A 16076-nucleotide genomic window follows, 5' to 3' on the forward strand; every position below is an offset into this window, starting at 1 on the left:
TTACTAAAATTTATGCATGACAGGAACATAAATTTTCTTGGAGTCTTTCAAAAGTTATTGTAAAAAATCTTGTTAACCATAGAATATTTAAAAAGTGTATGAATAATCAGTTATGTCTCCAAATATTGAATCCAAGGGTAATAACTCTGTTTTCATTAAATCATTTATCAAGTCCATTATGCGATAGATTTCCTTTATTTTTTATAAACATTTTGTTGGTTTTTTTAAAAGAAACAATTTCATGAAATTGTTATGAATACTTTTATATCATTTTAACCAGTTTTTGTGAAACTTTGATAATGCTGTTCAAGGAGAGTTCATTTGAAGAATCAACAATCAAATATAAGATTGAACCTATAATTCTAAAAAGGTGTAATTACCTTAAAAAGGCTGAAATGAAATGTTTTGTAAGATCATGCACATATCATCAAAATGCTGTGAAATACTAAATTTGTGTTATAATTAGTCCAAGTCTGTTGATTACTAATTTGTGTAGGCCTGTTTGATCCTGGGGCCTGAAGTGTTGTATTGTGGGAACTAAACAACAACAAAAAACAGAAAGCCTCAATGAAGGTAAGAACATTTAATAAGCCAACAAAAAAATATAACATCAGATCCTCCATTATCTAAAAAAGAAAGAACAATGAATTTAATACTGCAACAGTTTCTTGAATAACTGATATAGTATATATCCATTTTTTAAATAAATCTCTCTCTCTCTCTCTGTTTACTTACACTTTGTGACTTCTTTTAATAACTGTTTTTCTCTTATATCTCCTGTATTTTCTGAAAATAAAAATACCATCCACCTTAACAACAGGCTCTGTAACAATCACCTTTGTATCAAACATTGTTGACAATTAGAGGTGTGGTGTGCAAATAGTGCATCATTAAAACTTTGGGGGGGGGGGGGGGGGATTATTTCTGATTCTAGTCATAAGCAATTTTTAATGTCTAGTATGAGCAGCTTTTATCTCTCAAATGCTAACCCCTGTCACAAATATTCCCTTTTTTGGTTTAACCCACTATTTACATGTTTTTGTATACATGTATATGAAGACTGTACATCATCAAAGAAATTCAAAAACTTGTTCAAACTTTTTTTTATCAATAATGATCATGACCTTAGTCAAATTACCATGGTTCAGGATCATGAAATACTGTGTCCAACCATAAGAAAAGTATGTGTTAAAGGTTCAGGAATGAGAATAAAGAGTATTTTTAAATATACAAGAAATGTTTCAGAAACATGTATCAAAGATCTTATTTTAATCAGATTGCATAAAGAGCATGAAATGACACTCCAACTGTAAAAATTTGACTTGTGTTTCAAGTTCTGTTCATGTGGAGAAGCAAAAAAGTCTGCAGCACTCTTGTCTGCTTCTCGCACAATAATGTGATCATCAATACACTTGTTCACAAAATCATTCAGTATATTTGATATTTTACACAATTTCTGTGCCGATTTGATTCTGCTTTTGTATAAACTTAAGAAACATTTTCTGTTGCCAATTTCTGACATCTCTATTACCCGGAAATATGTGGTTTTTTGCTGAACGCACCACCACATAGTGACAAGGGGAATCACTCTAAAATCTGTCCCAGTATTCATAATGTTTACAGAATAATTAGAAAGAAAATTATTCATTTTCAAAAATAATCAAAGTTTATATGCATACAGAAAAATTCGAATTATTTGCACAATACTATAGTTTCTATAGAAGGAATAAAAAATGTTGAAACGTTAACGACATATGACTCAGGGTGCATGATGGAGAACAGAAAACAAAAGGTCGTCTGGGTGACTTAGGCAACCTATCAAACCTTATCGTGATTATTAAACATAAACTACACAATTAAAGCCCTGCATCTTACTTGGCTTCTTGTCGAGGTTCCATGATATTTCTCTTTTCCAGGCTCTTCACACGATCAACAAATAAGTTTCCCTCGGGCTGCAAAAACAATCAATACTTACTTGAAATTAAACCTGAAAGAATATCTAATCTTCGATTTTTTAAAAATGCTCATGACAGCACCCCACTCTCCTAACCCCATACACTTAAAAACCCTGCTCAGTGCTGTATTCTTCAAGCCAAAAAAAAAAAGACTGCAAACATTTATCAAAGCAAACATATTGAAACTAATATCATAATATGTACAAATATTACATTGGGTAATACCTAGTCTGGATCATGGTAATTCCGATCATACATGTATATACTCCTCACAGACGTCTGGACTCTTTGTTCAGTATTTTGTCTGAACTCAAAGTGAAGCTTATCGAAATTCTGATAACGACGTTGACCGACTAGTTTACTATATACTTGTAGTTTCTAAATCTAAAGAGAGGGTGACTCATCATGTAGATATGATTTATTGATGTACAGTAATATAAAAATGACAACCTTGAGTCTTCGCAGAGATCCCTCTAATTCACCACTTAATTTTATTTCCAGTAATGGCTCTTCAAATCTTTATGTTGTTAAGGTCAATACAATGCTATAAAATGTGTCCCAATTCTATGGAATTTAAAAGTAAAAAAGCAGCAAACATTAGACTGTCATGTGACTATATCCTGGAAAGCCTCTTTTTGCAGAATTTTAATACCAAGGCTTCACATTCCAACCACGTTTAGATGCTGAACTTAACAAATCTTACTGCAAATTAAAAACAGTAAGAAATTAGAGCTCTCCAAAATGAACTAACATTTTAGGGTTTATTCAAACTGTGGTACTTTTGTTCTGGGTCAAAACACATCTGTTTTTCAACAACTTTTGCTCTAAGTAATAACTTCTAATGTATTGTCATTACAAAGTTATGGCCCAAACACAATTTGTTTTACCAGTGACCTTGATTTTGACCAAATGACCTTGGTTCAGGTCATGACACACCATAAACAACTTTCATGGCAAGTATGAGCTTCTAAGGTCTTTCCATTACAAAGCTGTTGCTTGGGAAAATATTGCTACTGAATGGGACAGCTGGACAGTGGGAATGGCATGGAGATTTTTATTTATCCCAAAACTTTGTTTGTCTGAAAATTGTTGATAGATATCATATCAAGTACATAAACATTAAGGGCTAGCTCAGAGATGTGACACCAGTAAAGGATACTTGAGTCTGCCAAGTTTCCTGGTTTTCAACCCCTGAGCCTGCCATTTTTGTCTTCTTTCTTGTGCTCTCCTCTGAAGGTCAGCCTCTCTCCCATCTATTTCTGCCTTCATTGATCTTAATCTGTAAAACAAATCAGAAATTTGATAAATTCCTAAAAAAAAAAAACCTACCATTTACAAATTATCAAACAATCTCAAGATTCTAAACATTATCGCAATTCACCTTTGAATTAGAACGCTTTACCCGATATAGTATTGCATTGTGTGACGACACAATTGAAGGAGACGATTGAACAATTTGAATGTTTGATGTAATACAACAAGAGTTTTCATTGGCCGATTACAGCCCGTCCACTTTCTCGAGCGGATTCAGTGTAGCTGGAGAACTGTACATAGCTCTCTGGAAAGATCCACCTCTTGTAAAAACCTTCGATTTACGGGTCACAAAAAGCTGCGGACGGTTGAGGCCTGAAATCGGTGTATTCTTGTGTTGCTGTCTCATAAACTCAATATAAAAATTTTTTAACATATTTTCCTACTATATACTTGCATCCAAACATACCTTCAAATATTCATTAAACAACTGTTAAAGCCACACACCACCCGAAAACTCGCAGCTTCAAATGATTTCGTTTGTTGACGTAGCCATGTTAGGTAGCTGGTCAATTCGAACTCTTGCTATTGGTATCAATTCATAAAATCGGTTGTAAGTTATGTATTCGCTCTTCATATATTATCAACACGAATAATTAATAGAAATTAAAACATTTTGGTACCAGTTTTTGTAAAGGTAAAATAAGCCCTAGATGAACGAAAACGCTACATAAGGACATTAGACAGTGTTAGATGGAGACTGGCCGGCGCGGCCGCTCATGACTAATGAAAGCCGCACTGCCGTGAGTTTAGCTATTTCAATAATTATCATTTAATATGACTTGGGTGGTATATTATTTAAACAATTTAGCTAAAATATTTGTGGGGTATTAGTACACATCTAGACGTTATTGTGCCAATATGGAAATGAACCAGGATTCGAATTGACTGGCTACCTAACATGTCTACGAACGAATGTGATCCGAGTTTTTGGGTCGTATGGGGCTTTAATAAATATTTGAAGGTATGTTTGGACACAAGTATAGTAGGAAAATATGTAAGGATTTTTTTTTAATATTAAATTTATGAGACAATAACACAAGAATATAACTTTTTCTCTTTCTTCCTTTGAAGTTTTTTTTCCATCTAGCATCTGGTCGTCATGTTTTCAAATGCTGACTACTCCCGTATAAGGGAATTTGGGCGGACTTATGTATATGGACCAATGAGAGTTTCTGTTGCATTTCGCAATTGTATTACAAACATATTCAATTGAGTCGTCACACAACGCAATACTATATCGGCCAAAGCGTTCTAATTCAAAGGTGAATTGCGATAATAATAGCAATTCATTTCAAGCTGCAAGATATTTTTTGAACAATTGCTTCATCATACAACATGCTCACACAGCTTGCAAATATCAGCTTGAGTTACCTGTAAATTTCATTTGCTTTTGTGTTTTTCAGTTTTCCTTGCGCTTTTAATTTCTCCTGAAATTGAAACATTCAACAAAAATAATTCAATGAAAAATAAAATGAACAATATCAATTTTTTTTTATCTTTTCAAATTCAAAATGCACGAAAGTTTTATCCAGAGAGTTTGAAGTTCTAAAGTTCTTTTTTATTGATTCTATACCAACCTGCATCTTTTTCCGTTTTTCTTTATTTCTCTGAGTTTTTGTTTTTTTGGACTCTCTGCGGACTGGGGGGTTGATAGAGATCCTGTCTGGATCCCCTGTATTTATTGCATCTCCTTCCTCTTCATTTTCCTCCCCTTCCTCTTGATTTTTTAGGCCCTCTGACATTTCTGACAGCCATGTTTTCTATGAGAAAAATCAACAATTTGAAGCAGTGGTATACAAGATTACAATTGCAAGAATACAAAATGGTTTGAAAAGGAAACAAATTAGCAAATAATGATAGCCAAGAATTTCAATGTACAAATTAATTTCATTATCAGCTACACAATAAGAAGGTACAGCATGCCTTCGAAAATATTATTGGTATGAGACATGTTTAATAATCTTTAAGGGTTGTCCCTAAAGGTCATTTCATGAGAAATTGAGGTCACAAATGAAACTTGTTACATACATTGAACAAAAGTTTCTAACAATAATCAAGCTTGTGTAAAACTATCATACGAGTAGCTTGGTTCAGAAAAAACTTTTCTACGGTAAAGACTACAAATTCATTAATTATCAAACTTAATCATTAAACTTGACTACAAATTCATGAAATATCATATGTCCTTGTAGACAGGTATGGCCTTTCATGTTAACAAATGTCATCTAAGGATGCTTTGTGCTATTTAGTTTGGTTCCCTTCACAAAAACTTTGATCCCCTATCATGGCCCCATCTTAACCCCAAGGGGTCAAGATTTCTATAAACTTAAATCTCCACTTTGACAGAAAGCTTTCATGTAAATTTCAGCTTTTCTGCCCCAGTGGTTCTTGAGAAGACTTATAAATGACCCCACCCTATTTTTGCATTTTTGTGATTATATCCCCTTTGAAGGGGACATGACCCTTTACTTGAACACACTTGAATCCCCTTCACACAAGGATGATTTGTAGCAAATTTGACTCAAATTGGCCCGTTGGTTCTGGAGAAGAAACTATTCCTATATATCAGCATGTAAAACTTTGATCCCCTAATGTGGATCAACCCTACCCTCGGGGACCATGATCTGAACAAATTTGAATCTACTCTATAACAGGAAGCTTTCACTTAAATCTCCACTCTTATAGCCAGGTGGTTCTTGAGAAGAAGATTTTTAAAGATGTTCCCTATATATTCACTTGTAAAACTTTGATCCCCTATTGTGGCCCAAACATACCTCCCAGGGGTCATACTTTTAACAAACTTGAATCTCTACTATGTCAGAAAGCTTCCATGTAAGTTTCAGCTTTCTTGGCCCAGTGGTTCTTGAGAAGAAAATTTTTAAATGACATCCCCCCCATTTTTGCATTTTTGTGATTATCTCCCCTTTGAAGGGGATATGGCCCTTCAATTAAACAAACTTGAATCCCTTTCACCCAAGGATGCTTTGTGCCAAGTTTGGTTGAAATTGGTCCAGTGGTTCTGGAGAAGAAGATGAAAATGTGAAAAGTTTATGACAACAATGACGGCAATGACAGACAACAGAAAGTGTAGATCAGAAAAGCTCACTTGAGCCTTTGGCTCAGGTGAGCTAAAAATACATCATTAAACACAATGAAAACATTGAATTCACAGATTTTCCACATTTAAGTTAGATATCTTGATTTCAAAAGAAAGAAGGCAGAGCTATATCAGATATGCACTTCTAGATTGAATTCCCCATAAACAATAACTTTTACTCAGAATTTAAGAGAGAAAATACTGGTCTTATTGTGAAACACATACCTAAGTAACATTAATGATTAGACCTCATGATTTTACATGTATCTTTCAAGGAGATATACAACGTTTTTGACATTTTCTCTAAAATTAACTTTTCATCCCCTCAATATAATGAGTTCTTGTATGTGGTTAGATCACCTATTAAACTAGTAATGCAAGGGTTCCGGGTTCCATCCCCAACTGCTCAAAATTTATCCCCTCTTTGCTACAATAACTTTGTAATGTCCATATATACAAACTTCTGTAATACATGAGAGTTGACTTTACATTTTTATTTGCAAACAACCAAGAACTATCAAAATATGCTAACTCTAAAATGACATGGTAATATAACCCAAGATTTTTTTGTAGATATGAGATAAAATGCAAGTGAAAAGTGAATTGTACATAAAATGTCACAAAAAATAGATATTAAGAAATGTCACATATGTCCTTGGCCTAATACACAGCAAATTTCCTCCTATTCATGATAGCATTTTCTGTGCCCATATCCAGTTTTCTGTAGATCTCAATTAGATACATGTATGTGATAAATGAGAGGCAAGAGTGTTGTCTAGTACTTTTACCAATGTACAGTGTATATTTGAATGCCAATGGAAAATTTTATTGCCCTCAAGTTCTACTTTGAGAAATTACCAGTAAGATCTGAATTTTTTTCCTTCTCAAGACCAAGCACCAATGGTACTTTGAATAACATGCCAGACAAAGGTTTGCTGCCATGAAAATATATAGTGAATCAGGTCTCTTAAAATGAACACAATTCTAAAAACAAATACAAGTACTTGAAAAACAAAGGCAACCTCCAAAACTTGCTAGTCTTTTCACAGAAATTACATGCATTTGTTGGCCTATGAATATGAGTTACCATAAATAGATAGACATTTGAAGATTGATGTTGGTAGGCTCAGGGCATAAAAAGAAACAGGTACCAGCTAGTGGAACATACCTCGAGGGATTTCATATCCACTTTTTTAATTTCCTGCACAAACTTCTCTAACTTCAGCTCCTTCTCTAATTTTTTCTCTTCTATCTCATGAGCTTTCAACAAAAGATCCTGAAAGAATTATTTTTCCTTGAAGTGTTTGTTTATACAGCATCTGGATTTTATAAGCCAGAAAAAGTTACAAATGTCACTAGCAATGGCCAATATTAAAACCAAACAATGCAAGTTATGTTTAGAAAAGACTTGTAAAGAAGTTTTATAAGTTCACACTTTATCATATTTAACACCACATGATAAAACTATCACTTCTTGCATTCAGTATGCTGATAAGTTTAATTAAATGCTCCAAGTAATAAAATATTGAATAAAATTATGTTTCTTTAAAATAATTAATGAGTTATTCAATTTACCTGATAATCCTCGTAATCTGGATTGTACGATGCCCCTGGGTGAGGAACTTGTATTGCAGGTAATTCTGAGGGAGCTCTGCTTTTTGGTTTCTGTGATTACAAAAGATACAGAGTTTGTTTATTCCCATCAAATTTAATTGTATACCTTGGTATAAGATATCATTGCAAGGTAATATTGCAGCAACTGATATTTTCAAATATTTACATTTCCAATGTTTTTTCCTTTGTTGTCTTACAAATTTCCTCGTGAATTGAACAATGTGTGTATGAATCTTGGTAAAAAATAGTATGCCTATTTTAACGACTGGGGAATTCCGACAGAAAAGATATAAGAAATGAATTTCATTTTGGAAAATAGAAGTGGGTAAGAATTGTAACACTTTACACCAGCATACTTTTAATGAAGCGTGTTAGCATTTCATGAAGTATACTGGCTTAAAGCATCACATTTCTCACTAGCTGCAACAACAAAAAAGTTGGAGAGGGCTACATTATTACATATTTAAAGTTCTTACCCTCATGTATTTTCAAAAATTAAATTAATTTCTTAAGTAAACATATTTATGCTCTTCATACCAAGCTCTGCAAAATAAATAAATTTCCTTTATCATAGATAATAATTGAATTGTTGTTGATAACTTCAACATATGAATAAAAGTACTCTGTCTTTGACAAGTTACATGGGCTCTGATTTTCAACATCATTATTTCTGTGTCTTACCTTTACTGGAGCTTTAGCAAATGGATCACCTTTTTCTTGTGCTTCACCTGAGATTTAAAAAAAAATTAAAATATTTTCTACATTTTACTAGTACCAAACTCACATGTAAGTCTTTTTTGGGAATTAAATTTTTACTCTAAAGTTTATGTTTGACTTATTGCTACATACTACTGCCAGAATTTCTTTCTTGCCACATAATTCGCAATGTTTGATGGTATGTTTGATGCAATAATGTCAGTTTAACCTGTAACAAATCATTAACCTGTAACAAATCATTAACCTATAACCTGTACCAAATCATTAACCTGTAACAAATCATTAACCTGTAACAAATCATTAACCTGTAACCTGTAACAAATCATTAAACTGTAACAAATCAACAAGATGGTTGATTGGCTGTTTTACGTCTGTTGAGAATTTTTCACTCACATTGAGGCATCACCAGATATGGGTGAAGTACCACAAATTTAGACCTAAGCTTAGCACTTATGGCTTCTAAATGCTGAGCATTTGGCAAAGCAGCAATCAATATCTATGTTTATTATATAGCTAATAAATAGTCTAATATAAAATCTGCGTAAAATCTAGAGAATGTTAGCGTTCAATATCCTGAGAATTTATTGAACGCTAACTTTGCATTCTATGTGCCTGAAACATTTCGAGTATGAGCGTTCAATATTGACGTTACCGTAACGACGTAAACAAGCCAAAATGGCAGACGATGGTCCTCTGAATCTAACAGAGCCGGTATTTGATATTTACTTAAGCAAAATGTTTTACTGTACATAAATTATGATGTCCCCATTTACAAAATCAGTTGCTTCATGCATTAATGATGAGTTAAATATTGAACAGTTAAGAAATGTATGCTGTTATTGCACACCTTCACCTTAGATGCCAATATTGATTAATTCTCGTCTATTTTGGAGTAGTTTGAGTGAAAATTAATATAATTTAACAACTAAATACTTTAGCTATATAATAAAAGGGTTATTGAACGTATATTGGTGAATATTGGCACTCGTTGGTTGTCAACATGCACTCGCAAGCTCGTGCATTTTTACAGCCAACTCGTGCCAATATTCACCAATATAAGTTCAATAACCCTATATTACATCTCAGGTTTGATGCAGCCATGGCATGAATGGGGCTCAAACTCACAACCTCCCGGTTATGAAGCAAACGCTCTACCACTGAGCTACCGTGACTGGTACAAATCAATAAGAGAGAGAGAGTTTAAATAGCAAAGTAACATTATTGAGTACATACCACTTTGATGTTAATAATGAAAATATATTGAATTCATTATTTTATATGTTTATCTTAAAGTCAATATACAGCAGTTTTGATACAAACATTTCACAAAGAACGATCTTGATTTATATTGTACATCTGTGAATCACTGTACAGAAACACTCACTATATACTAAAAAAAGACTGTAAATTTGCAGTGTGGATATGTTTGTTATTTAAGTTTACCAGAAAACAGAGAGTGTGTCTGTCATTAAACAAACAAAAACCACAGTATCATTATCAAATAACTAAATAGGTGCACACAGGAACATTGATATCAGATATTTATCATAAACAAGATGCGTTTGTGAAACACAAATGCCCCCGATAATGGCCAATTCCAAAGATGGCCAATGTCACAAGGACAAATATCTTGGTACCAGTAGAAAGATCTTGTCACAAGAAATGCTCATGTGCATTATGAAAGCTCTAATATTTACCATTTAGAAGTTATGACCAATGTCAAATTTTTTAAAAGTAGGTAAAACTCCAAGGTCAAGATCACAGGGTGAATTATTTTGGTAACCATGGAAAGGTCTTGTCACAAGGAATACTCATGTGAAATATCAAAGCTCTAACACTTACTGTCCAAAAGTTATTAGCAAGGCTAAAGTTTTCAAAAGGTAGGTCAAACTTCAAGGTCAAGATCACAGAGTCAAAAATGTTGGTATCCACTGAAAGGTCTTGTCACAAGGAATACCCATGTGAAATATCAAAGCTCTAGCACTTGCTGTTCAAAAGTTATAAGCAAGTTAAAGTTTTCAAAAAGTAGGTCAAATGCCAAGGTCACAGGGTAAAAAATGTTGGTACTCACGGAAAGGTTTTGTCGCTAGGAATACTCATGTGAAATATCAAAGCTCTAGCACTTACTGTTCAAAAGTTATTAGCAAGGTTAAAGTTTCAGACAGAATTACAGACCGAACAAAAACAATATGCCCCCTGAACTTTGATCTCAGGGTTATAAAAACTATGGTAATGAATAAACTAAGGTAGGAGTTTGAGCCCTTTATAGTCAATAAGTTAACTTCAGTTTAATATTATATTACGTCCTTTTTCATGTATTTATTTATCTTCGTTTTAGTTGGTAAAGCACTTTAGGGTAATTGTGTTGATTAGATAAGGCGCTACATAAATGTACAATAATAATAATAATCAATTGATCATCCAATTATTTGACCTAATTTTACTGGATTGATAGCTTGGATAGGGAGTATTTAAAATTAGCTTGGGCTATCTATTCATTCAGTATAGTTAACACATATGAGTTTAATGGTAATAAAGATTGATGCTTAGAAAACATAAACAACAAAGAAACACAACTCTTGCTAGAAAAATGGCATAAAGTTGACAGTAAATCTGATAAAAAATTCAGTTTGACTCATGAAGGATCAATGTCAAATTCCTAAATATTTCTAGAAAAAACAACAACAACAACAACAACAAAAACAGTAAACAATTTATAAGTGGGTTGACTTATATGTGAGTATATGTGGTACTTTAAAATTCATGTTTCAAAAATTGAGACAAATTTGATCTTGACCTCTTTCCAATTACAGTTAGTCCTTGACCTTTCAAAAAGACCATGGTTAAAATTGCACACAAACAGTGAGGTGGATGGATAAATAGACTAAAAATATAAAGTCTACCTCTTAGTAATCTTTAACACCTAAATAGAAAAGACATATCCTTGATTGATAATAACTTACAAGAAAATAATACTGAATATGTTTGCCACTTTTAAAAGTTATCCTCCACATATCATATTCACTCATACCAATTTTTCAAACTAGGGAGCTACAATTCTGCATTTTCATCATCTCAAGCATGATACATTTGTGAAACACTTGAACCTCTGGATGGGTAAAAGTCATTCCTCACTGCCCTTCACCTGCTTGTGAAAAACTGATGCCCTCTAATGGTTGCAAAGTAATTCTGGTACCAAACGAAAGGTCTTGTCACAAGGAATAAGCAAGTGAAATATGAAAGTCCTAGCATTTAAGCATTCAAAAGTTATGGACAAGGTTTAAGTTTTTCAAAAGTAGGTCAAACTCCAAGGTGAAGGTCATGAGGTCAAAAATTTTGGTTCCTAAAAGGGTTTTGACAGAAGGAATACACATGTAAAATATGAAAGCCCTAGCACTAAGAGTTCAAGAGTTATGGTCAAGGTTTAAGCTTTTGTGGACAAACAGACAGACAGACAGACCAAAAACTATATGCCCCCGAATCTCCTATTGCAAGGGAATAAAAATTAGGTTAAATACAGACTACCCATAAGCTATGACTCATTTACCACGGTTTGGCTACTTACCTCCCCAAAGATCATAAGAGGCCACCATTACAGAACCTTTGGCTCTGTTCTTCCTCTGTTTCTGCTCCGTCACTAGTTTTCTCTGCACTTCAGCTTTTATTTGTTTCTGGGTTTTTACACCACTTTGGATTTTTTCTTTCACAAGTGGAGGTCTTTTATCCTTTGTACTTCTGCTGGGCTGAGATCTACACATACAGAATATATAACATCAAATTGTGCTTAAAAATTTGGTATTTTCATGAATCAATCTGGAGATATTAACGTAGGAATATGATGACAACCTGATTCATTCAGTACAATATGGAACACCAGCACAACCATCCAACATTGAATTAACAAGGCTTAGGTTTTACATCCTTTTTGATTTTCAAAAGTTTCTGAGTGCAATTCGATTTGAATTTAGATCAACAACATTAAAGAAACTTCCAGATCTATTTTATCAATGAAATGCTATGCATTGAAATATTCAATCTTTTCTTATTTTGTTGCCATGTCATATTTCCACACTGTCATGCATGTCACTGTTACGTCTGTGTGTTTTCTAGCATGTAATAAACTGATGATAATTGTCTTACTTAAAATGGATTGATATCCTTTTTCCTTTTCAAAAATCTTAAATCTTTGATTTCATAAAACATTTCTTTTGACAGACAAAATAAGGAGTGTGTCATTCATCAATGGTTTTTAATTATCTCAGTCTTTCCCCATAGCTTGTCATTCATACCTCTCCTACACGTTGTCAATGTCTACAATCTTACAAATTTCTTGTAAAATCCACTTCCATACTTTTCTTATCTTATATTTTCATACCTGGAGTGAATAAACATAAAATATCATGCTTACTTATTAAGTTACGGTGAACTGTCACCAATACATAATCATTTTTAGAAGGATTATCTCACTGACTATTATCTAATTGATTATAAACAATAATGAATGTTTCACAGTGTAAACATTGTCAAGTGAAGTTTTTAGACCCAGAATTCAGACACTGACAAAGATGTAGATGAAGTAAGAAGAACAACTCGGGGTAAAGACGATAATTATTTGTTCTTCAAGAAGAAAAAAACTTTGATACAGATACATACACAATTTACCAGTAGAACGAGGTCGTTATTCAGGAATCCCTAGACATTTAAGATTTTGCACAAAGTGTTCTTCTTGTAAAATTGGTGATGAAATTCATCTAATTTTTGAATGTTTAACTTATAACTCACTCAGGCAGAACATGTATGAAATTATAAAACAACAATGTGAACATTTTTCCAGTCTTGACAACATGAATAGATTAATATGGTTACTCAATTGTGAAAATACTGATGTACTTGTAGCCCTTTGCGATTTGATTAAAGAAGCAATATAAAATGAAACATGTGAAAGTTCAAACCAATATGTTTATACATAATTATGCACTCCTTGTAAACATGACATGTTGACTTAGTACCAATGCACCGTCTCATGGTATCTTTTGCATTACATTCAATCATATGTACTTGTACTACGTGCCTATTACTATCATTATGTGTCATTGCATATATTGTTATTATTTTCTTCCTTTGTGCATTTCTGACTGTTTTGCATTAGGATACACGGTGGTATTTACATATATTACATCAAGTAATGTCTCATGTTATGTACATTGTCTAAGCTCATACTACTAGTATTACTGTATATTATGTGTGAACCATATGAAACCATATTGCACATATGCACTCATTATAAACATGACATGTTGACCTAGTACCAATGCACCGTCCCGTGGTATCTTTTGCATTACAGTGGAGTTAATCATATGTACTTATACTACCTTTACTATTATTACATGTAGAGTTGTTATGTACATATATATATATATGTATATATTTTTCCCTATGTGTATTTCTGACTGTTTTGCATTAGGATACACGGTGGTACTTACATATTATACAAATAAGTATTATCATGTTCAAAATGTCTCATGTATGAACATTGCTCATACTAATAGTGCATATTTTACTCTTGTTTTGTTCTTTTCTTTTTATCGTCATTGCACATTGAAATGTTAACAATCATGTATGCTGTATGCCCGATAGGGCCCTAATTTGGAAATAAATCATATTCTATTCATACACAGACAAAAAAATATATAGACAGGAGTAATCACCAGTAGAATTTAATTATTATCTGTATTTTAAAGTCAGCCATCCTCACAATAACAATTTTGTTTTAAAGCTCACTCTGATCCCTGCATATGGTATGAGTATTTAAGATATCATATGGTATTTACAGTTAATTATGCTGATCATAATACATTTCGTTTCTGTGTTCAGTTTCAGCAGAATAAACACCATAATCATGGTGATTCTAATAACCAAACTCATAACTTAATAACTAAGAGATCCAAAATTTATAGATTTAATTACTGGAAATAGTAAATAGAGTTGACATACTTGCGAGCTAATTTGATCTTGGGATCTGGTAAAAGATGTGAGTAACACTTTAAATCCTTGGGTTCCCTTTTCCTTCTTTTCTTAGGAACTGCTTCCTCTGCTTCAACAAATAAAAGAAGTCAGTACAAGATACAAGCTACTTTAATTCCAATCATGGTCACATAGAGGCATGAAAGCATAATGTGCAGATGAGATGACAGTAGCTGATAGCAGGAGTCTGTACTATTCACTACTGTTTACTGTTCCAATGTAGAGTAAGACAAAGTGACTACCCATGGACTCAATAAGCAACATTCAACGTACATGTTGCACTATCAAAACACACACGAGCACTAATGTTTAATGCCCTTAAACATTTAAAAAGTGTTTTCAATGATAAGAATTACATCAGTCCCCTTTTAGATGGACAAAGAAATAAAGCTTTTTGTTACCTGTATCAATTGATGGAGCTTTTGTTTCAATTGTAAATAGTTCTGCATCTGATTTTTCTGCTACCAATCCACTGTGGAGAAAAAAAAACCCATAATTATAGCAATATATTCAAACTTCTGTGTACTGAGACAAATACCATGTCTTTCACTTTGAATATAGATCTATCATAAAATAGTATAGTATGAATACATTGAGTAGTATATACCAATGCTTCTAATAGCATGGACTAGTGTGTTCACTCTTACTAGCTCAGAGGCAGGGCATTAGAAATGCAAGGGCCTAAGGGTTCCTTGGAATGTGGGTTTAACATCCACCATCAATACAACAACAGACAGAAAATGCGATCATAGGCTATTGCATAAATTTAGATACATACTAGGTGTTTTGGCACTAAGATGTTTCCGCACTATGTGCATATATATGATGATGAGGCAGTAATGCATATTTGGAACTAAAACATATTGGCTCTTGATTCAAGACGTTTCTGCACCTGGGTTTTCATGTGTCAATAATGAATGTTTAAGTGAAACATTCTAATTTTAAAACTAGGTTCTTAGTACAGAGTTTTCACGAATGATTTTGATCCCCTATATACCAGAATTGCACTTCAAAATTGTCTCCAGTAGTTGTAAAACATTGCTTATGTTATTTCTGCGTTACGAAAATGCCTAATTGTAGACAATCATTAAACAGCACTCCTGAAGGAAGGACCTATCTTCCGAGGAAATTCTGATTTTGTGTCAGCTGGTATTGACACAAATATAATTCTAAAAATCATAATTTTAAAAAATCTTACCCAGTCCTTTCTTGGAGTCGTTCATCCTCTAAATATTCCTCTACGTCTGTTATATCCACTTTTCTCCATGCTTTTTTCTTGTTTTTAGCAAGGCGTGATTTCTTCCGAGGCACGTTGGTTTCCATCTTTTCGTTTTTCTACCTCCGATTATAGGAGA

At 33.2% G+C, this 16076-nt stretch overlaps 1 protein-coding gene across 2 annotated transcripts; it reads right to left on the bottom strand.

The window, feature by feature from the left end:
- Positions 1-568: 568 nt before the first annotated feature.
- On the bottom strand, positions 569-16052 carry LOC125650933 (ribosome biogenesis protein NOP53-like). Of its 2 annotated transcripts, none has more exons than XM_048879505.2 (14): positions 15920-16052; positions 15123-15193; positions 14692-14788; positions 12263-12447; positions 8662-8708; positions 7942-8031; positions 7535-7642; positions 4847-5029; positions 4641-4696; positions 3115-3234; positions 2406-2472; positions 1876-1952; positions 736-786; positions 569-626 (listed from the first exon to the last, which is right to left on the bottom strand). In XM_048879505.2, the coding sequence occupies exons 1-14, from the start codon at positions 16042-16044 to the stop codon at positions 623-625; spliced, it is 1281 nt and encodes a 426-aa protein (XP_048735462.2). In that variant the 5' UTR covers positions 16045-16052; the 3' UTR covers positions 569-622. The 2 variants fall into 2 exon arrangements, with proteins under 2 accessions (XP_048735462.2, XP_048735461.2); XM_048879504.2 differs by having other exon boundaries at positions 14692-14791.
- Between the last annotated feature and the right edge of the window lie 24 nt (positions 16053-16076).

The sequence above is a fragment of the Ostrea edulis genome, chromosome 5 (genome assembly GCF_947568905.1).
Source record: "Ostrea edulis chromosome 5, xbOstEdul1.1, whole genome shotgun sequence".
NCBI classification, from domain to species: domain Eukaryota; kingdom Metazoa; phylum Mollusca; class Bivalvia; order Ostreida; family Ostreidae; genus Ostrea; species Ostrea edulis.

What these genes read in the sequence shown, in the direction of transcription:
- LOC125650933 (XM_048879504.2), bottom strand. Translation starts at nt 16,044, where the DNA reads ATGGAAACCAACGTGCCTCGGAAGAAATCACGCCTTGCTAAAAACAAG. An exon ending in AAAAACGGAAAAAGATGCAG is followed by an intron (nt 4,697 to 4,846) that starts GTTGGTATAGAA and finishes TTTCAATTTCAG; the next exon opens with GAGAAATTAAAAGCGCAAGG. An exon ending in AAAGCAAATGAAATTTACAG is followed by an intron (nt 3,235 to 4,640) that starts GTAACTCAAGCT and finishes TTTGTTTTACAG; the next exon opens with ATTAAGATCAATGAAGGCAG.